Source organism: Neoarius graeffei, chromosome 11 (genome assembly GCF_027579695.1).
Source record: "Neoarius graeffei isolate fNeoGra1 chromosome 11, fNeoGra1.pri, whole genome shotgun sequence".
In the NCBI taxonomy this organism is placed as follows: domain Eukaryota; kingdom Metazoa; phylum Chordata; class Actinopteri; order Siluriformes; family Ariidae; genus Neoarius; species Neoarius graeffei.
The window spans coordinates 41,340,282-41,365,858 of NC_083579.1; the positions used below are offsets into that span (position 1 = coordinate 41,340,282).

Consider the following 25,577-nt stretch of genomic DNA (forward strand, 5'->3'; position numbering starts at 1 on the left):
CTTCTGAGGTAAATGGAACACAGCATAACTTTTATATACAGAAGCAATAATAAAACAGGAAATCGATTTTTGAAATTTATCCAGGACCAAAAGCAGAATCATAATACCCTGTCCACACTAGGGATTTTGTACCGATACGAAACTACTTTCGTACTGCAACACCTGTCCACACTAGCAACTGTACCGGTACTGTAGCGGTATAACTGTATCGGCACGAAACCCACAAATGTATGGGTTTCGTATCGGTACAGTATCGGTACTGTAGCGCTTCGCTGTAGTGCGGACAGATGAAGCGGCTCTGTATCGATACAAATATAATGCGCAAGCGCAATGAACCATTCCTACGTCTTCCAGGTTATTCATACAATACAATACGCACGTGCTTTCCAGCTGTAAATAAAACGTCAGAATGGCTCAAAACGACCGTGGAGCTACATGGAGCAAAGAAAGGGGGGAGAAAGGGAGAGGCGAAGGGAGGGAGGGAGAAAGAGAGAGGAAGAAAGGAGGAAGAGGGGAAAAGGGAGAGAAAGGGAGGGGAAGAGAAGGAAAGAGGGAGAAAGGGAGGGGAAGAGAAGGGAAGAGGGAGAAAGTGAGGGGGGAGAAAGGGAGATTCGTTTTCTTTGTTTCTTTCTCAACTGCTTCGCGCGTTTTATACGATTCGACTGAATAAATGACCACCAGAAATACAGACTGTACATTGACAACAGAAAGCGCACACACACGTTGTTTCATCCACCATATTCTCGGAAGGAAGTTACTCGGTAACCACGGAAACATTTCGCGCACGTGCATTTCAACTTCCATGAAAGAAAACCACAAACATTTCTCGCTAGTGTGGACAGATGCACTAAACTGTACCGGTATACTTTGTATCGATACAGTTATACCACTATCGTACCAGTACAAGTGTGAACACAGCAATAATGTCAGAGCTGATCGATAATACTGTATTTAATAACCGAGCACCGGGGCCTGTTTAACACTGGGTTTTGGTACCCATCCCTAGTCATAGTGCTTTGCAAAGTTTATCAGCATTCCACGACATTAAAGGCAACTCTAAACCGCTAACTGTTGTTCACTAATAAATTAAACATTACAAATCACTGCCAAGCTACTGTAGAATAAGCTAATTAACACACTTCAGACCATGCTATTAAAACAAAAATGATGCAATAAAATGACGTGACAGCATCACAACACCCGTGCGCATGACTTTCTTATGACTGCATGGTCTGGAGGAAAATAATAAATAAACAAACCGAGAAATACCCCATTCACACAATTATTCAGACCTACTACAGTCAAGTAAGAATGCCGTCTCAAAGATCTATGGACAAATCCTTTAGCACGCACTGTCAGCTATGGAGCTATATATTTCAAAAGCATATCTCTAGGAAGGTCAGTGGAAAGGGGATGCATCATAGTCCAGTGCGAGTTTCATAGTCCAGTCTGAAACCTTGTATAAATGAGATATTTTACTGGTTTTAATAAATTTACAAACCGTCTTGGAAATGTTTACGTTGTTTATACTACATTATAAACGCCCTGCTGATTTGATTTATTAATCAGGAACAAGATCATCATGAGTTTCTGACTGCTACAGACATTTACAGGGTTTTTTCTAGAAAAATTTAGTATGAGGGCGCTCACCATGGCGAGGGAGCGAAGCGACGGATGGTGCCGGTTGGTCCCCCCCTGCCGTGCGAAGCCTTTGAAAAACTGAAGCTACAATGGGACGTTCTGAGGCTATCTGAGAGGGAAATTGTAACAAATTGTCTGTCAACATTGAAAAAGAAAGAAGTACCGTATTTTCCGGACTATACGTCGCTCCGGAGTTTAAGTCGCATCAGCCAAAAAATGCATTATGAAGACGAAAAAAACATATATACGTCGCACCGGACTATAAGTCGCACTTTTTTGAAGGGTTATTCTATCCATAGAATCTGTGATTCTATCTGATAAGCGGCGCGTGGTTACTGCGCGACTGCATTGTTTATTTAATAAACGAACAGCTGAGCAGTGATAACGCGCCCTTTGCCCTGTAAGTAGCCTAGTCTGATTATTTTAAATATCTACTACTATCTTTAATACTATCACTATCGTTATTACTAATAGCCTATATTATTATTATAACTAATATTAGTAGCCTATTACTGATGCATTAATCAGTTTGCTTTTAGAATATTTTTACCGGTAGGGCTTATTATCGCCCCATGGCTCTTTCATCTGTGTTATTAAAGCTGTAGTCATCATCGAGGAGTGTCATTCTTCATTTTTGTCGAATTTTATTTCATCAAATCAGAGGTCAAGTAGGCTATAGGTGTATCATCTCCAAAGACAGGTACGGTAGTAAAAACAACCGTCTAGTGAAAAAAAACAACAACAACAACAACCGCTTTTAAATCCCCTACTTAAATCCTTAAAATGAGTCATTTAACTCATGTCTTGTGTGATCTGATCTCCAATGGTGAAATAAACCGGTTGTGATGAGTACAGTCTGTTATTTTAGAAGATAAATGTAATATATAATTTAATATATAGACTAATAAAAATTAATATTTTATAATATAATATCACGACATATTACTGTCTGTAACTGTTTGTCACTAAAGCGTTTTCTAAGATCATAATGTCTGATATTATTATTATTATTATTATTATTTTACACACACAATAAGCGCATGTGCGTAAAGTTATAGTAAACAATCCCCCACCTTTTTTTTTTTTTTTTTGAGTCGCCGGACCCACCCACCTCCTGCGTTCTAGGACCTCCCACTTCACAAATTAAGCACTGCCTAAAATCACTACATAACTTATTTAAATAACTATAGGCCTATCATTAATAATAAAACACAGGTCAATCAAGTTTATCAAGCTGATGATTTCACTCCAAATCAGCAAATCCATTGAATTCCTCATCCTCGGTGTCGCTTCTGAACAATTCTGCCTCCAGCGGCAGATGAAGCGCCGTTTCCTCTTCTTCTGCGTGGCTGTTGTCAGACTCAGCATCAGCTCCAGTTATTCCGCGGTGAAAAAAGAAAAAAAAAAAAAAAAACATATATACGTCGCACCGGAGTATAAGTCGCATGGCCAGCCGAACCATGAAAAAAAGTGCGACTTATAGTCCGAAAAATACGGTAATCATCTTCTGCCCCGGACAGTCTTTGGCTTTCTTCCGTTTCGTGCCGCGGGATGACATCTTTAAATGCCCAAGTGTCAACAAAAACAACTCGCGAACTACTTCTGTCAAAAGCTCCCGCGCCGGTGGGTGAAAGGTCATTCAGTCTCGAGAAATCTCGCTCTACAAGTCAGCTGACCTTGTATGTAACCCATGTCAAATCTCGCGAGAGCAGCCATGACAAGTAAACAACTAAACAACATGGCGCTTCAGTCTGGAAAACGCCAATTCGGACCGTTTTTGGACTGTCTGACGGTGTATCTATTATGATTGGAATATTTTTGGAGTAATTATAACATATTTGATGATCAGACACATTGTCATGTGGTGTTGCTGGGATGTTTTCACGGAGAAAAGATCGTTTTGAGAAAGATTGCATGTTGTGCAGTAGCATATAAGTGCATGGCCTAAGTGTGACTTGGGGTTCAATCGGCATTTCGGTAAGGGGGTGCACTCCGAGAGTAAGAGGGCGCAGCGCCCCTGTTCCCCGGTTTAGACGAAAGCCTGCATTTAAATCAAACCCTTTTTCCATGTTACACACATCATTGTTCAATAACTCTTTTGGGGGGGGGGGGGGGGACTCATGTCATGCTTATTTTTTTAATGTTAGTGTTACTTACACACCTTTGGCCTGTAGTGTATAATTTATACAAAACACTGAGATTATAGCTGATGGATAACACACTCAAAATAACTCACATTTAGACTCTGACAGAGTCTGGTTAGGAATCCACACCAGCATCCCCAGATTTTCTCTCTCCTGGCTCGCCTTGGCCACTTCTGACAAGACAAAAATACACAAATGTCATATTATAAAGCAAGGAAATTTTTATTTTATTTAATATAGCCTTTTGTTCTTGCGAAATTGTTTTACCCTGCGATGACTGCAGTCTTTTAGCATTTACACCAATAAAATCTTGACTCAACTCAGACTGTATGAGGACGTGTCCTCTGCGTCAGCTTATACGAGTAAGATCCGCTTGTGGTGAAAGGAATTTGCTTTTGTCAAACTGAGACAGACATTCTTCAAAGTGAGCTGCAGATATTAAGAATATTTTTCTGACCATTAACGTGTTTTCATTTACGTTTCGCCATTGTAACTCCTGTGCTGGCTTGCTGGTGGCTTTTAAACGAGTGTTTAAGATCTCATCTCATCGTCTCTAGCCGCTTTATCCTGTTCTACAGGATCACAGGCAAGCTGGAGCCTATCCCAGCTGACTACGGGTGAAAGGCGGGGTACACCCTGGACAAGTCGCCAGGTCATCACAGGGCTGACACATAGACACAGACAACCATTCACACTCACATTCACACCTACGGTCAATTTAGAGTCACCAGTTAACCTAACCTGCATGTCTTTGGACTGTGGGGGAAACCGGAGCACCCGGAGGAAACCCACGCAGACACGGGGAGAACATGCAAACTCCACACAGAAAGGACCTCGCCGGCCACAGGGCTCGAACCCGGACCTTCTTGCTGTGAGGCGACAGCGCTAACCACTATGCCACCGTGCCCCCCCGTGTTTAAGATTTTAATGAAAAAATTCTGACACTGCTTTGTCGTCAGTTTTCTTTGGTTGCAACCGCACTAAATCAGCTGCTGGTGATCGTCTTATGTTCTAAAGATCATTGAGCTCATGACAAAAGAATTCTTTCACAGTGTGTGATTTTTGCCTGCAACAGCAATACAAGTGTGAAAACTCATACAGGCTTAATGTGTCAAGTCCGGTGGGTACTTTGCATCAGTTGGTGTGAAAAGACATGAAAAGGCGATACTTCAATATACATAATTACTTTAATATGTCCATCTTATAACCTACTAGTCAAAAAAATAGAAAATTTTGTAGCCAACATTGTATATTATACATACGGGCCACTTTCTCCATGGAATAAAAATACGTATTCTGTTCCCTTCTAGCGGGTTTATTGATGGCATGCAATATTGTCATCATATCGTTTATCCTCCATGTATTACGCCACTCTCCCCAATGGAGAATGAGCATGCAATATTGTTATAATATTGCACATTGTCAAGACAACATGACGTCACACATCGGAGCTCATACGAAGATCCAATAACAAAACTTTTCTGCTGCACACGTGCACAATCATTTCTTTGTCGGCCGGGAAAGAGATAAGTTCCAGTGCTAGGTTTAAGCACTAAATAAATAAACTGAAACTAAAGATGTGCTGAACACCCGAAAGGCTACCAAAACTTCATTATATAGTCTTCACGCATATTTACAAGAGAAAAAAAAACCCATACCAATAGACATTGAAAAACTGGAAAAGAGACACGTCAGAGATGTAAACCTTCCATACTAGTGAGTGACTGACATTTTGTACACAAACATGGCCGCAAGGTTTGCTTCTTTAAAAGTGGAAGCTTGAGACAGAATTTTGAAAGAGAAAGACGCGCTGAACAGCCGAAAGGCTACCAAAACGTCACTGGATATTCTTCACACATTTAACCCTTTGGGGTCGAGAGCTTCAACAGGTTTAGAATGAGTAGGTCATGGATTTAGATAAATAAACTCGTGAGTTTATCATCATACAAGCATGATAAACATATTGACAAACTTTATACTTTCCTATGTGCCCACTGCCAAATAATATTATAGTTTTTAAAATTAACTAAATTAGATGAAACATAAAATTTGTCACTTTACTCAGTCACACCAGAGTCAGAGCGCTGAGCGCCCACTTACACATTCATAAAAGACTATTCACAGGGTAACAGCATGATAATCACCTTCACTCTTTCCGTTTCAATTGGCTTCTCTTTTGCAGTGGGAACGCTCACCGTAAACAGGATAAAATCTGTCAGACATAGTTTAGGCTATTTGGAGGTAAAACTTGTTGTGAGACGGCACGTGGATTTTATGCGATTCGGATGATTCAGGACAGCAAATCAATTCAATCTTGAGAACTGCGACACTGATGATGAGCAGTGCTTTTTTTTCCACTTTGTCTCGATCCAGCCGAAGATCAACTCAAGTAAGTGTAAATATTTCATCTATTTCTGATGAGCAGATCGGTTGATATGCGTGCGCTATAATAAATACACAGGAAAAACGACTGAGCAATTTTTCCAGCGTTAGAAGTATTTTCCTCAAAAATAGTTAGTTTTGCTCTATTTTGAGTTTAGAGAGTAAAATTTGGAGTTGGAGTGGGAGCAAAATTACAGAGTAATTGTGTAACAGAGCAGGTTGGAGCTCTGAACTGAGTAAAATAGTACAAGAGTGAATTTCAAGACACACTGAACAGAGTCAAATACCAAAATAAAGTCAGATAACATAAATGAAGCTGTTGTAAAAAGCAGTTTTAGAACTGTGTTGGAATGTGTGAAAAAACACTACCTTATCCATTGTGACTTGACCTGATGGGATTAAGAGATGGCAGTGGGAGGGGTTTTCACTCTTCTCATGGAATGGAATTTTTTTTTTTACCCTTCTAATTGAATACCCCTCCCACTGCCCAGGGGCGTAGGTGGGGTGTGTGTGTGTGTGTGCCTGTGACCCCCCCCCCCCCCCCCCCTTTGTCAGACCATACATTTTTCAGTAGCTGCATAAGAATATTAGAAAAGTGCCCACTGTAATTTTTCTAATTTTTTTTTTTTTTTAAACTAGATTGTCACCTCAGCCTCATTAGGGTTTCTATATCCTTGTATGGACTTCCTGTGGTTTGGGCGCGAAAATCCAGTTTGTCAGAGTGCGTGCGGGAGAGGTGGATGTAAGTGCAGATATATTAAATAGTACACAGTGTGATATGAGCATAAGGCCATCCTTAAAAAAAAATCCGTTTCCTGTCCACCGGGTGAGCAAAAAAATTTTCAGTCGGGAGGGAGGGATTTTTTTATTTATTTTATTATATATGGATGGATAAGAAATTGCAATGCTGTGTTTGCTTTTTCTTTCAGTACTTTTTTTATTACAAAAGCAGACACATTTAATAAAATGACAGTTTAATCAACTGAAACTCAGGCTTTTAGATAGAGGGGCGTCTGGGCGTCTTTTCGACGCCCTGTACTGAAAAAAACAAGAAATTGGACGCCCTACTTTTTAGTACGACGCCCTAAAGACGCCCTAATATTTCCACCCGTGTTATGTCCGGTAACTTAGCTGAATATGTTAAAAAATCGCCGAGTCTGAGCTTTCCGAGGATCTACAAGCTTTGTTGACACCGCCATTTTGGAAATTTCAGAAGTCTCGCTTTGACAGCTGTCTTTCCCGAAGACGCCCAGGGTTACCATAGCAACAGCACGAGCCCAGAGTACAAAATATAGGCACCCGCCGCAGAGCTACAGAAACACGCGTTTCTATGGCTGCACTAATTTCAAAGTTGTGAGAGCCCTCGTTATAAATAAATGGGTTATTAAATAAATTTGGTGTACAAAGCACTTGTAATATGCGTTCCCAGAGCAGAGGGGGAAAAGATGTATGCCTAGGAGACACTGGCATAAATATCCAGACAATATAGCCGTAGACTATATTGCCGCAGCTAAATGTGGAATGTAGTCTATAGAAAACCGGCCTTACCTGACATGTTATTTATCCCGAATAAATCCTTTTAACAGTAAATAACACATTTTCATGCAGATTTTCCCAACATTACAGGCTACGTAGTGGAGAGTGTGGTAGTCGAGCCGGCGGGTAGTATTTCTAGTAGGCTAAACAATAATCAAATACGACACGTTCTAAAGGATGCTGGGATTCCAAAGAACGCACGTGAAAAGGACGAACATGAAACTGTTCGTCCTTGGTTTTTACCTTCTAGCTTTGTAATTAATGGGTTTCTATTGAAAAAACGAATACCATTATAATGTTTGAAGACTTAGCCATATTTCCTGTGTGTTTTTTTCTTTGTTATACTAAATCTTTGGACGCTAGCGGCTTTGAAAGCAAAACTGGTCAGCCGGGGTTGGTTGTCACACTGTGTTCGGGGTTGGTTGTCACATGTAATGCAATTGCAATAGGTGCACTACTGACTGAGACAAACACAGCTACAACAAGCTTTATTTATGTAGTATTCTGCGATCAGAAAGCTTTATAGCTAATTTGTCATGCTTAATATGCAACTCCAGCTCAAAAAATCCCAGAAATATACCCATTTTAATAATAATATTCATTAAAAATATAAGCAGTTTGCAGTGTATTTTGTTTTGGTGTTCCCAAAGTTGATATTGTATTACCAATCTGTTATACCTACATGTATTTTGAATACATTTTCTTTAACATTTTTACATAATTCTCAACCCCCTAAAACACTCGTGCCAGCGGCGCTCAACGCGCCGCTACACCTCGCCACATACAGTGACACCTGCAAAAAAGTTAGACTCCCTAAAAAAAAATCCTGCCTAAAAGCCTGCTGAAACTTGTACAAAAACTTGAAGTTAGCATTTTAAATGCTGACTCCAACATTTGCAAAACTTTTACAAAGGTACTTAAAATGTCCGACACACGGACTTTTTGTAGTTCTAAATCGACCGTTAGGCCTAGTTCGGATGAAATTACACTATTAAAATGATCACTGAATGATTTGTTTTTCTGAATCTTTACTATTTTGTTGTTCGCTAGAATACCATTTTGCGATTTCACACTTAAGCAAATGTTTGAAAGCTCCGGATCTCCTTCCTTCATGGTGGCTGCCATTTTTTTGTGCTGCACGGCGCATGCGCAGAGCTGATTCGACAGGGCTTTCCACAAGCGCCGGCTGCCGGCCATACAGCCGACTACACAATTAAGTCCAGCCGGCTACTTTAATGACTATTTTTGTAGGCCACAGGCTCTAAATATTAATTTTCGATTTTAATAAAAATTAAATGTTTATCTAACGGACTGACAATAATGTCAAACTGAACCACACTCATTTAAGTTGTGATTCGCGCTGTTTGTACCGATAATAACCACAAATTCCCCGCCGACTTCGTTGATCAGACATGCGGTGTGTGCGCGCGCGCACTCGGTGGAGGCAGTAGTGTGCGCGCACGCACTCGGTGGAGGCAGTAGTGTGCGCGCACGCACTCGGTGGAGGCAGTAGTGTGCGCGCGCACTCGGTGGAGGCAGTAGTGTGCGCGCACGCACTCGGTGGAGGCAGTAGTGTGCGCGCACGCACTCGGTGGAGGCAGTAGTGTGCGCGCGCACTCGGTGGAGGCAGTACTGTGCGCGCGCACTCGGTGGAGGCAGTAGTGTGCGCGCGCACTCGGTGGAGGCAGTATGAGCCTTAGTGGAAAGCCCTGGGAATGCGTAAATGTCAAGTTCGAGTTTAGATTTACGAGCCCGAAAAAAATGTCGAAAAACCGGCGTTAAAAAAAAAATTTCACCTGCACAAACGACACTCACCCGGCCAGTGGACCGGAAACAGAACATTTTTTAATAATGGCCTAAAGTGCATGAAACACACACAACAGGCAAACAGTCCGAAACAGCAGGCAAAGTCGTAATCGAGGAAACAGGCAGGAGGTCAATCGAGGCGCGGACAGAATATCAGAGGCAAAACTATACAAGATCAAGGGACGAGAAACAGGAGTCAAAAAACCAGGCGGTCAACAAGAACAGGGACAGGAAACAAGGCTCAGTAAGGCACACTAGACACAGCGTAATACTTCGCACCATCCTTGCATGGGCGCAGTCCTTAAATAACCCAAACATAGTTCATTGATTAAAGACAGGAGTTCTTTGTTAACGGCACGCATGCTGGACCTCATTAGGCGCATGCAGCCCGAGGCACGCCTTAAGGTGCACGAGGCAAGGCGCGCAGGACTGACACAGTCCTGCACAAGCGCAACATGATCGCATTAGAAAGCATGGTCAAGCTGCCAGTGTAGCTGCAGTCTTTTTAGTTGCGAATTACGAGCATTTCCTCGTGTTAAGAATTCGCCATGTCAAAACAAGCAAAACTTTCCTCCTCCTTTCGAAGTGAAGAGAGGTAAACAATTTACTATATATTTTTCTCCATGGGGCGGCACGGTGGTGTAGTGGTTAGCGCTGTCGCCTCACAGCAAGAAGGTCCTGGGTTCGAGCCCCGGGGCCGGCGAGGGCCTTTCTGTGTGGAGTTTGCATGTTCTCCCCGTGTCCGCGTGGGTTTCCTCCGGGTGCTCCGGTTTCCCCCACAGTCCAAAGACATGCAGGTTAGGTTAACTGGTGACTCTAAATTGACCGTAGGTGTGAATGTGAGTGTGAATGGTTGTCTGTGTCTATGTGTCAGCCCTGTGATGACCTGGCGACTTGTCCAGGGTGTACCCCGCCTTTCGCCCGTAGTCAGCTGGGATAGGCTCCAGCTTGCCTGCGACCCTGTAGAACAGGATAAAGCGGCTAGAGATAATGAGATGAGAGATGAGATTTTTCTCCATCAAAGTTGCATTTTGTGGCTTCAAAGCCAAGTTTTAGTGTGCCGTTTCTAGAACACCACATCACAAAAACGTGGAAGAAAACAGCAATAATGGAAGAGCTGGTTTCTAAGCTACCTAAAACTATCAATGATTATTTTTTGTTACATAATGTACTCAGGCTGCCAGTCAGTGTGTGACCCCCCCCTTTGAAAAATCCTAGCTACGCCCCTGCTGCCCAACCCTTTATCCCAAAACAACAGGACAAATTTTTTTGATATCCAGTTAATTGTCCAAATCTACGGAAGCCATGAGAGGCCCTTCATATAATCTTTTTTTATTCACCTTGTTATCCCGAGATAACGACATAATTAATTCAGGATCTCGAGAAAACAACACAACTAATTCGAGATCTCGATAAAACAAAACCGTTATTTCGAGATCTCGAGAAAACAAAACAATTATTTCATGATCTCAGCTGGATCACTGTATCTCCGTCGGTAGAGACGAAGCCGGGCCAGTCTTCTGCGGAGGTGCTGCGGACTAAATTTGAAATTATCTCTTATTAAAAGACTTAATGCAATCTCTCCGTGTCAACCCCTGATCAAAATATTGCCTTATTAGGTGATCGATTAAATCCAGACAGACATTCTAATGACCAAAGTTGCGTCTATACAGAATGAGAAATAGCCCCAAAGTCAGCATATCACAAGTCTCTTGGCGCGCCTGAATGAACCATTTCTCAGCTGTTTTCTCGAGATCACGGAATAATTGTTTTGTTTTCTCGAGATCACAGAATAATTGTTTTTTCTCGAGATCTCGAAATAATGGTTTTGTTTTCTCGAGATCCTGAATTAATTATGTTGTTATCTCGGGATAACAAGGTGAATAAAAAAAAAAGATTATATGAAGGGCCTCTCGCGGCTTCCGTACAAATCAATGGAGCAGACTGAAGTTTTTGTGCTTGATATATTCAGAAGACTGAACAGAATCACCTCAAGTGACCAAAACAATTTGTCACAATGGGTAAGGTCATGTTTTTTTCACACATTCCAAGAGTTCTAAAACTGCTTTTTACATCTTCATTTATTTAAGTACAATCATAACATACATACTACATAGATATTATTGTAGCTGAACACACGCAAAAAAAAAAAAAAAGTCATATGACTTTGAAAATCCTGCTTAGATTTGTTGAAATTGACAAAATCAGAGCATGCCAAAATCATCAGAGTGACAGAAAATACCCTCAGACCCCAGAAGGTTAATCTTCCGTATTAAATATATGGAAAGCTGGAAAAGAGACACATCAAAGACATAAAACTTCTGCGCTAGTGAGTGACTGATAGTTTGTACACAAACATGGCCACGAGGTTTGCTTCATTAAAAGCAGAAGATTTAAAGCAGAAGATATATTTTGAAAGAGAAAGCTGCACTGAACACCCAAAAGTCCACCAAAACTTCACTGGATATTCTTCATGCACATTTACAAGAGAAAAACAGACCAACATACACTGAAAAACTGGAAAAGAGAGCAATAGTGGAAATATTGTCAAAGTTATACTTGGAGGTGAGGAAAAGTGACGAAGACTTTTACAAGAGGACTTCACTCGTGGACTTCACTCAGCAAAGCCCTTTTGTTTTGAACAACTGCAATGTAACTATTAACTACGACCAAAAATAGCTGTGAACTTGAACCGTCAACCTGTATACAGCTTGTATATAAGTTGGGTGGTTGTTCAGGCTTGTACCATTTTTATTGTTAGAACTTTGACTTTGTACATTGGATTGACAGAACACTGAATTATATTTGATCAGAATCAGCATTCAATATTGGCAAGTTACCCCCGTTCTTAACTTGTAAAATCTACAATTGTTCCATTAAACATGTATAATAATAATAATAATAATAGCTGGCTCTTTTCATGGTATATCAGATATATTCCATTCAGCTAGCACTCGTCTTCAACTCGTTCAATATCATGCTAGCTGAATGGAATATATTTGATATACCACGAAAAGAGCCAGCCAATATTATTTAATTATATGGATACGAGTGTTTTACTGGGAAATACACCACTCGTATTTTTCATACGAGCTACACCCGGGACATGGAGAACCGAAACCATGACATAAATCTCTGTATGTCACTCATGAGAAAATCAATGAATTGTTTTGATAAATTTGAGTAATTTTTGTTTGTGAATGTATCTATATAATAAAAAAAGAAATCACACATTGGCTCGAAGACATGAAGTTTATCTTTTCATGTTGAAAAACTCACATTTTTTCTTATGAAATACACCACGGATCTGAATGACGTATTTCCTGATATTTCACTCCAGTGACGTCACTCCCAGTGTTTTCCAGCTGACTGGACGCGCGTTGTCAAAATGGTGAACCGGTTCAAAATTTAAATTCTTTTGATTAACTGGGTTTTTTTTTTTGCGGATGTGTCCATATAACATAAAGAAGGTTACAAGGTGGCGCGAATATATGAAGTTTATCTTCTCATGTTGAAAATATTTTCACTTGTTTGTGTCACTCGCTCATGGATACATTCACCACTCAAAAGATTAACTTCATATCTTCGCGCAACTGTGTAATATCTTCTATGTAAAACACTATATTATCAGCTGCCAGATCACAGTCAAGTTGGTCGACCAGCTTTACAAGTTGCAATGCGATTTTAGTTTGAATGATCCAAGTGCCTTGCTGTCGTCGAAATTTTCTTTTAAACATCTTGTCTAATTGCATTCATAGCAGGAATTTAGAAACTGGCTCCATCAACCAATTTGACCACCTCAACTCAGCATATTTTGACAGCTGCTCAGGCCAAACTGAATTTGTCATCACAGTAGATATATTTAATAGATATCATTCTTGCATACTGCCTGCTTTTATATTTATTTTTATATATAAATAAAAACACAAATTGTATGGATGGGAAAAAGTTGGGATGGTATGGAAAATGCAAATTAAAAAAAAAAAAAAAAAGCAGAGATTTCCAAATTTACTCTGATTTGTATTTCATTGCAGACAGCATGAAACCAAGATGTTTCATGTTTTATCTGCTCAACTTCATTTCATTTGTTAAAATACATCCATTCCTGCATTTCAGGCCTGCAACACATTCCAAAAAAAGGTGGGACAGGGTCAATTTAGGGATAGTAATGAGGTAAAAACAATTACACTACCGTTCAAAAGTTTGGGGTCACCCAGACAATTTTGTTTTTTCCATGAAAAGTCACACTTTTATTTCACACCATAAGTTGTAAAATGAATAGAAAATATAGTCGAGACATTTTTCTGGCCATTTTGAGCATTTAATCGACCCCACAAATGTGATGCTCCAGAAAGTCAATCTGCTCAAAGGAAGGTCAGTTTTATAGCTTCTCTAAAGAGCTCAACTGTTTTCAGCTGTGCTAACATGATTGTACAAGGGTTTTCTAATCATCCATTAGCCTTCTGAGGCAATGAGCAAACACATTGTACCATTAGAACACTGGAGTGAGAGTTGCTGGAAATGGGCCTCTATACACCTATGGAGATATTGCACCAAAAACCACACATTTGCAGCTAGAATAGTCATTTACCACATTAGCAATGTATAGAGTGGATTTCTGATTAGTTTAAAGTGATCTTCATTGAAAAGAACAGTCTTTCAAAAATAAGGACATTTCAAAGTGACCCCAAACTTTTGAACGGTAGTGTAAATAATGATGTGATTTGTAACAGGTGATGTCAAGAGATGATTGTAATCATGATTTGGCACAAAATCAGTATCCAGGAAAGGCCTAGTCTTTTGCCCCTTTTCCACCAAAGCAGTTCCAGGGCTGGTTCGGGGCCAGTGCTTAGTTTGGAACCGGGTTTTCTGTTTCCACTGACAAAGAACTGGCTCTGGGGCCAGAAAAAACGGTTCCAGGCTAGCACCAACTCTCTGCTGGGCCAGAGGAAAGAACCGCTTACGTCAGCGGGGGGGCGGGCGGAGCTGTTAAGACCAACAACAATAACAAGACCGCGAAAGATCGCCATTTTTAAGCGACGAGAAGCATCAGCTATACAAACGAAGTCATCCATTATTATTGTTGTTGCTGCTGCTTCTTCTTCCGTGTTGTTTTTGCTTCGATATTCGCGCCAAGGTTTATGCAAACGTAGCGACGTAACTGACGTATGCAACGACGTAACTGACGTATACAGCGACATAATGACGTGGCTTCCCTTAGCACCGCGAGCTATGGAAAAGCAAACTGGTTCTCAGCTGGCTCACAAGTTGAACGAGTTGTGAACCAGCACCGGCCCCGAACCAGCCCTGGAACTGATTTGGTGGAAAAGGGGTATTTGAGGAGCAAAGAACGGCTGAGGATCTCCAGTGTGTCAACAAATGTGTGAGAAAATTATTGAAATGTTTAAAAACAATGTTCATCAAACAAAGATATGAAGGGATTTGAATATTTCACCCTCTATGGCGCAGATCATTAAATGACTCAAGGAATCTGGAAGAATTTCGGTGTGTAAAGGGCAAGGACGCAAGCCTAAGCTGAACACCTGTTATCTCCGATCCCTCAGACGGCACTGCATCAAGAACTGTCACTCATCTATAGCTGATATAACCACACGGGCTTGGGATTACTTTGGCAAACCTTTGTCAAGCACTACAATATGGAGTTACATCCACAAATGCCAGTTAAAACTTTACTTTGCAAAAAGGAAGCCTTATGTTAACTGCCCAGAAGCACCATTGACTTCTCTGGGCTCAGAGGCATCCGGGACGGACCATCACGCAGTGGAAATATGTACTGTGGTCAGATGAATTAGTATTCCAGGTCTCTTCTGGAAGAAATGGACACCGTGTGCTCCGGACCAAAGACGAAAAGAATCATCCAGACTGGAAACAGCAACAAGTCCAAAAGTCAGGGTCTGTCATGGTATGGGGTTGTGTCAGTGCTCTTGGCAACGGTAACTTGCACGTCTGTGATGGCGGCATTAATGCAGAAAAGTATAGTGAGACTTTGGAGCAACATATGCTGCCTTCAAGACAACATCTTTTCCAGGGAGATTTCAACAAGACAATGCAAAACTACATTCTGCACACATTACAAAGGCATGGCTGTGGAAGAAAAGGGTGCCTGTCCGCTCCGTCCCCAACAGAGAATGCGTGGAGACTTTTGAAATGAAAAAATGTATTCTTGCACACCTTAAGACCTGTTTGCAGGAAGAATGGGACAAAATAACACCTGAAACGATTCATCACTATGTCTTCAGTCCCAAAACAGTGTTGTAAGAAGGAATGGCAACATTACAATGCGGTAAATGCTTTACTGTCTCAGCCTTTTTTGAAGTGTGTTGCAAGAATAAAACAGTAAGAGTACAATTCATGAGGTAAAACAAAATAATGTGACGTCTTGAGTGCAACCGAGGTCAAAGATAATTTTACAAATCATTGTTTTCAGTTTTAATTTCAACATACCGTCCCAACTTTTTCAGATTTGGGTTTTTATATATCCATTCTACACAGTTGTATGCCTCCAACTTTGTGGCAACAGTAGTTACGCTACAATGACCTGCATAGCGCTTGTATCGTTTCTGCCTACCGCTAGCGGCCTGCAGTGGCTACTCATGCGTCGCGTTTTGGTCTTTGGTTTCTACGTTATTGATTCCCGTGCGGATTTCCCCAGTACACAAATACTGACGGCATAGTCAGTATTCTCAGTAACCTCGTGGTTCTCGAATTTTCGCGATGTGACAACGGGAAGTGGAAAAAAATTGTTTATGAAGTAGACCCTCATATTCTGACTTCTGCTACCATAATGGTGGGTAGGTTGTATTTTCTAAACATACAGAAGCGATAGCTTAAAGTGCATATCATGGGTAAATTCAGGAGCAAGATAAATGTAATTCTCCTTTTTTATATTAAATTTTGGTCAAATATCTGTAACATTCTGCATTCTCTGCATTTTTTTTTTTACCTTGCGCAATACCAGAAAAAATTCAGTTGAAATCAAGCCATTTGAGGCGAATTGGTCCGCCTCTGAAAAAACTTGGCATTTGGATTTCCCGGCAAACATTGATTTTCGTGACGTCATCTGCAGGACGGCTCCTTCTGAATCCTACGTCAGCACTGGTTTGTTTATGAGAAAACGACCTGGTGGTTTTCTGCAAATTTCTTCAACGTTATCGCGTAATTATTAAAATGGTTAACAGCTGTATTGGAGGAGGGTGTAGCAACACCAATCTTGATGGGATTAGTACTCATCGTTTCCCAAAAGACCAGACAATGAGAGAGAAATGGGAGCGCTTGGTCTACACAGGCTGTGCACTGAAACCGTGCAAAGCTCTCGCAGCCTGCTGGCACTTCCGCAGGTAACGTCACGAATCTGGCTCCAGACTCCATTGGGATTTTTCCAGACGTGTTTTGTTATTTTATTTTTTTCTGCTGTAGACAGATGGCCTTGTGCAAAATTACCCTTCTGGATGAGTGTGTAAAGGGACATACTTTCATATTTAAAAAAAAAAAAAAAAAACACGAAATTGGTCCAGAATATGCACTTTAAGTATTTTTCTTGATTACTGCCAAGTAATAACTATGGACAAACTATTGAACATCATGGACGATGCCAGTCACCCTCTGCACACCGTCATCAGCAACCAGAGGAGCCTATTCAGTGACAGAATGCTCCTTCCCAAGTGCAGGACGAACAGACTTAAAAACTCCTTTGTCCGTCATGCCATCAGACTGTACAACTCCTCTCTGGGGGGGAGGAGGGGTAACAGGAGGACAGAGGACGGGAAGGAGCAGTAGCCTAGCCTGACAATAAGCAATACCGGACAATGTGCAATATAAAGTGCAATATCTCTCCTGCTGCACCCCCTTTCCTCTCTTCCCCATATCTTATTCTTTTTATATTTGTATATGTAAATACTTAATTTATCTAGAAGTTTTTTCTCTATTTTCTATTCTCTGTTTATCCTGTAATGATGCTGCTGGAGGGTGGCACGGTGGTGTAGTGGTTAGCGCTGTTGCCTCACAGCAAGAAGGTCCAGGTTCGAGCCCCGTGGCCAGCGAGGGCCTTTCTGTGTGGAGTTTGCATGTTCTCCCCGTGTCCGCGTGGGTTTCCTCTGGGTGCTCCGGTTTCCCCCACAGTCCAAAGACATGCAGGTTAGGTTAACTGGTGACTCTAAATTGACCGTAGGTGTGAATGTGAGTGTGAATGGTTGTCTGTGTCTATGTGTCAGCCCTGTGATGACCTGGTGACTTGTCCAGGGTGTACCCCGCCTTTCGCCCATAGTCAGCTGGGATAGGCTCCAGCTTGCCTGCGACCCTGTAGAACAGGATAAAGCGGCTAGAGATAATGAGATGAGATGCTGCTGCTGGAATCTTAATTTCCCTGAGGGAACCCGCCCAAAGGGATCAATAAAGTTCTCATTATCTCTAGCCGCTTTATCCTGTTCTACAGGGTCGCAGGCGAGCTGTAGCCTATCCCAGCTGACTACGGGCGAAAGGCGGGGTACACCCTGGACAAGTCGCCAGGTCATCACAGGCCTGACACATAAACACAGACAACCATTCACACTCACATTCACACCTACGCTCAATTTACACTACGTTCAGACTGCAACCTGAAACGACCCATATCCGATTTGTTGTGAAATCCGATTTTTTTGTTAGGCCGTTCACATTACCAATTATATGGGACTTGTATGCGATCTCCAATATGAACGGAAAATGACCCAAAAGTGTCTCGCATGCGCAAATTGACACGTAATAAGCACATCTACGTAATACGTAAACAAAAAAAAAAGCGCACTCTTCAAGTTTAATGATTTCTTTTTTGTTTGTTTGTTTAATTATCTGGTTAGTGTTAAAGTGTGAGGTCTCGTGTGTGTTTTTGTTTCTGAACTGAAATGAAAACGTGTAGCCTGGTAACGAGGGTTGACTCCTAAATGTCTCTCTAATTTCTATACAAGTGCACTACATGTTACTAGGAAGTAATGGATTTTTAAACTCTATATAGTGCACTCGAGCTTCAGTAGGCAGTCATTTGGGATACGGCCGCTGTATTACCAAACTCTTAATTCAGGCTTAATAATTTGCACATATTTATTTCGTCATATTAATAAACTTTTTCTACATTTTTATAAATATTTATTTAGATTGTTTATAGGCAGCTGAATTCTGCAACTTCTCTCAGCGCTGGCTCAAGGTGCAGAAACACCAGTGCAGTTTGCTATGGAGATGAGGCGAGACCTGGCGATGTGGTTTTTGTGGCGGCGGCGGAACTCACACAATAATCTGATTAATGTGGGCAGCAGATTAATGAGACCGAAGGTGTCAAATTACTGGAAATTTCCAGAACAATCTTATAATCTTGTAATACAGGATGGTTTAAGTTATAAATCAGTTATAGAAACTGTTTTATTTAATCAGGCTAACAGATCAACATCCAGGTCCCTACCAAATCCACCATTAGCTTGATCAATTCTATAAAAGTCTATTTAAATTCTGAAAACTGTACAAATGTTGTTGTTTTCCACCAAAGAGGCGGGATTAGCCAACGCAGAATAGTGACGTTTGTCTCTTGTTGATGACGTGTAGGTCGCATGAATGCGACCTGTCCGGTCAGACTGCAGTCGCATGTGAAAATATCGGATATGCATCGGATTTAGGACCACATATCCAAGCGGCCTGGGTCGCATGCGAAAAAATCGGATGTGTGTCGTTCAGATTGTCAATAACAAATCGGATACAGGTCACATATGGGCAAAAAAATCGGATATGGGTCGTTTCAGGGTGCAGTCTGAACATAGTCTTAGAATCACCAGTTAACCTAACCTGCATGTCTTTGGACTGTGGGGGAAACCGGAGCACCCGGAGGAAACCCACAGGGAGAACATGCAAACTCCATACAGAAAGGCCCTCACCCGCCATGGGGCTCGAACCCGGACCTTCTTGCTGTGAGGCGACAGCGCTAACCACTACACCACCGTGCCGCCTCAATAAAGTCCTATCTAATCTAATCTTCATCGTAATTAAAAGACTAGCACATTGGTTTTGCTAACGTTAGAAAACTGTGTCCCCAAGTGCTGCCGGACAAAAAGTGGGACAAAAATTAAGCAAGTTATGGTCATTTACAGGTGGAAGTTGTTGATATCGGTCACAGTTCTATTGTTTTAGGGTGTAATTAACAGGGCTGTGAAATAGAAATGACAAAATCCGAGGAAACAATTTTAGCAGGGGATCTGGGGGGAGCAGTCCCCCAGGAGCCAGGGGCCCGCAGGGCCCCAGAAGCTGAACAGATTTTGTGTATATTGATAGATTTGAAGCATCTCCTGAAAGCAAATATTTTCTCAACCATGCCATTTAATTTGAACTGTTTATTATTATAATAAATTGAATATATAAATGTGAACAAGATGGTCTACCTGGTAATCTATAGTTCAACAGCTTCAATTTCACCAATTCCGCATGTTTTTTTCCTTTAACATGGTCAACCAAACGCGTTCTTCCACCAGAACTGTACTTCACATCCTGATGGCACAAGACGCCGTAAGCTTTCCCTGGTTCTTTTATCTTCCGTATGTGCTCATTCACTACTGACTTTAAACTCCAGCCATCGCCAATTCCATGGATTTTTGATGCCGTTTTCCTTGGCAAATGTTTTTGACATCGTCGGTCTCACCGTCCTCCCTCTGAACGATGTCCCTCCGTGACACGGACATACCGTGAAATTCTCCTTTTCAAAACCGTTGATATCGAAAGCGTGTTTAAAGAGCACAAGATTCGCGCCGTGGTTTGTAAGCATGGCGCAAATGCTGTAAACCGGTCTGTCACTGTTGCAAAAGAACCCCCCCCCCAATTTTTATTGCAAAATTAGGTCTCATTATCTCTAGCCGCTTTATCCTCCTACAGGGTCGCAGGCAAGCTGGAGCCTATCCGAGCTGACTACGGGCGAAAGGCGGGGTACACCCTGGACAAGTCGCCAGGTCATCACAGGGCTGACACATAGACACAGACAACCATTCACACTCACATTCACACCTACGGTCAATTTAGAGTCACCAGTTAACCTAACCTGCATGTCTTTGGACTGTGGGGGAAACCGGAGCACCCGGAGGAAACCCACGCGGACACGGGGAGAACATGCAAACTCCACACAGAAATGCCCTCACCGGCCCCGGGGCTCGAACCCAGGACCTTCTTGCTGTGAGGCGCAAAATTAGGTGATTTACTAAAATGATATTTCTGGCGGCCAAATTCACGGAATTCCACGGATTTTTCACAGCCCTGAATTAAGGACTGAAAATCCCTTCGATTTTTCGAAATTAAAAAAAAAAAAAATCACAACTTTCTTAATATTTGTCATAGATAGTTGGTTCATGCATCATTTTAAAGGTCTTCTCGTGTATTCTTAATCTAATAACTTGTCACATGCCTAGCAACAGTTTGCCAAGGAACACATGGGTGTGATGGTCAGGTGTCCACATACTTCTGACCATATTCTTCATGGTCCTGATGAAATGACATTTCGTTCCAAGGCAAGAAAAGCCCACTTGACCTTGCTTAGTGATTAAACAAGACACTCCAATATTGCGAGGAAACGAATTTCTTTTGTTTATGCCAATGTCCTAAAAAGACAGGCAGCTTATTTAAAGCAAATGAGACGGCCAAAATAAAGGACTTGTGAGCAATGAGAGCAAAAAGTGGTGCAGTGTGATGCAGATCTGATGCAACTGTACACTAGTGAAAACAACGGGCTGTGTTCGAGGCTACCGCGCGCTGTAACCTGCTCCCTCACTACAGCTCGGAAAACTCCAACACACTTTACCGGGGTCGTAGTCTGGAACTACAGCTTGAAACTGTGGGCCGACTCGCATCCCTCCTGCACCTTATCACACAAAAACAAACAAAAAAATCAGATTCAAAACAGGCTGCAAAAGTGTCAGAACTTGTGTCGAGTGATCGAGGCTACCACCTCTGACTTACCGTGCTCGTCATCACTAGAAGAAGGCGAACTTCCTTCCTCCCAAGAATTGTTACTATTGCCGTTCGAAGTAAAACTTTTCGTCGGGTTATTCACCGAGTTTCTGCCTCTCCTCTTCCCTGAAATCTCCGCCGTACCCTTTTCCAACATCGCAGGCATCCCGAAGCACAGCGCCGAACTTTAGCTACGTCTGTCTCTATGTCTGTCTGTCCGTCTCTCTACTAGCTAGCTAGCTAGCTAACAGGCTAAGCTAAGTAGAGACCGATGATGATGATGATGGCTAGTTCACGGCCTCGCTGTCAAAAAACGAAGTGTGAATATCAGCTTAAAAAATGCACAAATCCTTTCAAACAAGAGCACAAACATTTAAACATCAACCACAAAGTCTTCAAACTGTAACCCTGTCTGGATAAATAGCTAGCTCTATGAAGTTAGCAATGCCAAGCCAGCTAAGTTCCGAACAATATTAAGTCTATTGGATTAGCTAGCCGGCTAACTGTTAGCACTCTATGAGAGAGCACTGATAGCAAGCTAGCAAAGATAGCACTGGCTAATGCTAATTTAATGCATCATTTCGCCCAAAACGAACTTGGAAACATGTCAAAAACACTTTCGATAAGAGATAACTTCCCTTCAGGAGACTCGTTAAGGAAAAAATGTCGCTTTGATATAAAACGCAACTGTGTTGAATAAAAGTATGAGCCTCTTCATACGGAGAGAGAGAGAGAGAGTAGGGAACTTCAGTAGTGCACTTCTGCACTACTTGGACAGTAAAGAGCCCTAGTGAGCTCTGAATGAGCCAAAAGTGCTGACGGAGTGAAAAGTGAAGGGGAGGGAGTCAGAAAACTGCACAGAGATAGCCAAGTTATTGCGATTCATCAATAAGTTCAGAAATGAAAATGTATAATCTGACTCAAAAGAGCATTTTGTGCACATGGCTCCATGAAAGTGCAAAAATAAACGACTGTGTTCTGACTAACCCATAATCAGCAAGACATTTTCATTCAAAGTGCCTCTTAAATCAAAATCACAAGTGACTCAAAGCTTTTCTTCACCCCATTCTAAGGCCCCGGTCACACTACAGCTTGCGATGAGTTTGCGACTACTTGGCGATGAAAAATTGATAGCATCGCCACCAGTTGTGCGATGCACGCAGAGCATAGTGACTGGGAGACCAAATGGTCTCCCAGTGGCCAGATTTGGTCTCCTAGTCAATGCCAAACCAGCTTCACTGGGAGACCAAATTTTAAACCAAGTTACACTACCGTTCAAAAGTTTGGGGTCACTTTGAAACGTCCTTATTTTTGAAAGAAAAGCACTGTTCTTTTCAATGAAGATCACTTTAAACTAATCAGAAATGCACTCTATACATTGCTAATGTGGTAAATGACTATTCTAGCTGCAAATGTCTGGTTTTTGGTGCAATATCTCCATAGGTGTATAGAGGCCCATTTCCAGTGTTCTAATGGTACAGTGCAGTGGCGGCTGGTAGTCTTTCAAACGGGAGGCTGGTCGGTTACGATATTTCCAGATTTTAAAAGAAAAAACACATAAATTTTGCCCATACTCTTGCCTCTGATCTGGCTGATTGTTGGCAGGGTCACAAACTGTGAAATAACAGGTTCTTTTGGCCCATTAGCCTACTGTCCAATATACATGATGGTGGTGTTGGGGGGGTATATTTTAACATTTTATATTTTAAAATTGTGGCATGTTGTTTAAAAATTGATCATTATTGAAAGCAGCTCTTTGTCAGGAACCTCAGCAGTAACAGCAGAGTGTTCTGGAATAGGCACAAGCACTGACCTTGGGGAGCCAAACATAGAGCTGGGTGCCACACATTTCATTCAATGACACTTTCCCTATATTTTACTTATTTTGACTGAGAAATGTTTTACTGACAATTTTGATAACCCTTCACTTTTAATCCAGGTCTGTAGTGTGAAATGTTCTCGGCTGTGTTTTTGTTTAAAAATGTTTTCCAAATTGTAGCTGTGTTTAATTCATATCCAGAAAAATATATATTCCAATATAATATACTCAGTATAAACATTTTAAATAGATTCTATATTTTTGGTTCATCCATGACATATTACTAAAGTAGCCTATTTACTGTTGTTGATGTGGGTCACTTGCTGTTAGCCAATTCACTTTCTCGTACCAGGAGAGCTGAAAGGAACGAGTATTATTCCCTACCTTTTTCACCAAATCAATTTGAGGCGTTGGTCTACCCTGCTCTTTAATTTTAATTTTTTCCTCGAAAGGAAGACTGGCAAATGGCTTAAATGGCTTCGCCAAAATTAAATCAGCAATGCTTGGCATCCATGCGCAGCTTTCTTGCTAGCTGACTAGCCCCCTCAAGTTCAAGTTCAGTCACTCAAATAAATGAAATTTCTGGAACTAAGATAGCAAACTTGACAACACTATATTTGCACTTTATTTACAATGAAAATATATACAAATTAAAAAAGCTGGTAGAAACCGTATGTAATGAATGAAATCGAAATGTAAGCTGATCTCTTACAATACACCACAGCACTTGCGAATCCGCATGGGACTGAACTGAAATTCACCGCTGCCTGTCTATAGTTGAAACGAGCTGTCAATCAAAGAAAATATCCGGCCGCTTTCACCAATCACCATTCTCCTCGCGGAAAGCTTTGCCATGTCCCTCCCACTGTGAGGCTGGGAGTCCGTGGGCGGGCGTTTTCGCAGTATTTGTCCAATAACCGTCTTGCATTTTGAGATTGAAAAGCGCATAGCTCCCAAATGCCATTGAAGTCCACTGAGGCTGGGAGTCCGTGAGACTCCGTGGGCGGGCATTTTCGCAGTATTTGTCCAATAATCGTCTTGCATTTTGATATTGAAAGTGCATAGCTCCCAAATGCCATTGAAGTGCACTGAGGCTGGGCTGCATCGCGCTGTCACGAGGGGGAAAAACTCACGCACACATTAGGCAAACTGGTGAAAGTTATAACGGAATGATTTCGCACTGTAGTTGGGTTGGGCACATATATTTCTATGATTCTGGATCTGAAATAGCAATGTTATAAGGTCGGCTATCAGGGGCGTATCACCCGCGGGGGATGTGTACGTTTCATCCCCCCCACTTTTGTTGAAACACAATTTCATCCCCCGCACTTTTGTTAGATTAAAATGACATCATTATGAAAATTATACAGCTACTATAAAATGTGTAACAAGGAAGTAAACTATTGCCATAATGTTAGACAAAAAACAGCCACGCAACGGCCTCAAAACAGTTTTTCTCACCCGACCAATCAGCAGTTGCATGAATATAATAGCCAGTTTGCGTAGCGTGCCGAAAGCGCTCAATAATACAGTATCTGTCTGCAGAGCTGCAGAGCCAACACCAGTTTTACCGCTCCTGATTCACCGTTCCAGGTTTGACGTCGCATGCGGTGCTTACTGTGCCTGGCTCTGCGGCTCTGCACACAGACCCTTCTCAAAGCGATGCCATCATTCAAACAGTTGTCCCAGGTGCCATGCCCTAAAAGATTGTGTTAATAGTAGTTACTAGTTGTAAAGTCAGTTGAGGCAAGTTTTTTATTACGAGTGTGTGTGTTTGTACCAAGCCTACTGTTCATGCATTATAACTGCTTATCACTTTTTAGAAGAGTTTTTCAATTGAGATTTAAAGGCATTTCAAATCGAATGAATGTTCAATAATTGTTGTACAGTAATGTTATTTGGCCATTAAGTGTTTGTTGTATGTGTAGTCTACTGCATCATTTTCAAATTTTATGCATTAAACCTGATGTAATGCATGATGCAAACAAGTTTTGTACACGAGTTTGATTAATTAAAGACATTAAAAGCAGGAACTGCCCCGTCTTATTTGAATGTTATACTAAAGAGGTCCTTCCAGGATGCTGCGCTTCTCCAACATGAACTGATTAGCCATGCCTCCTGCTCACACAAAGCGATCCCAGTCCAAACTGTTATGCATGATGGTGTATGATCTATACACTGTGTATGACTTCTTGGGTTATGTGAAGTTTTTGGTTTTGTGTAGGCAGCAATACTGACATCTCTGTTATAGAACAGTATCCTGTTACCTAGAATTATCA

At 41.5% G+C, this 25,577-nt stretch overlaps 1 protein-coding gene across 2 annotated transcripts in view; it reads right to left on the minus strand.

Moving 5' to 3' along the window:
- The window catches only part of rcor1 (REST corepressor 1), a 36,272-nt gene extending 14,022 nt beyond the window's left edge, over window positions 1-22,250 (minus strand). For both annotated transcript variants that reach the window (XM_060933932.1, XM_060933933.1), the window contains exons 1-3: window positions 21,489-22,250; window positions 21,331-21,390; window positions 3,878-3,958 (exon numbers count right to left, since the gene is read on the minus strand). In XM_060933932.1, coding sequence (XP_060789915.1) covers window positions 3,878-3,958; window positions 21,331-21,390; window positions 21,489-21,645 — 298 coding nt within the window. In that variant the 5' untranslated portion in view covers window positions 21,646-22,250. The remainder of the gene's footprint in view (window positions 1-3,877; window positions 3,959-21,330; window positions 21,391-21,488) is intronic.
- Window positions 22,251-25,577: the final 3,327 nt, after the last annotated feature.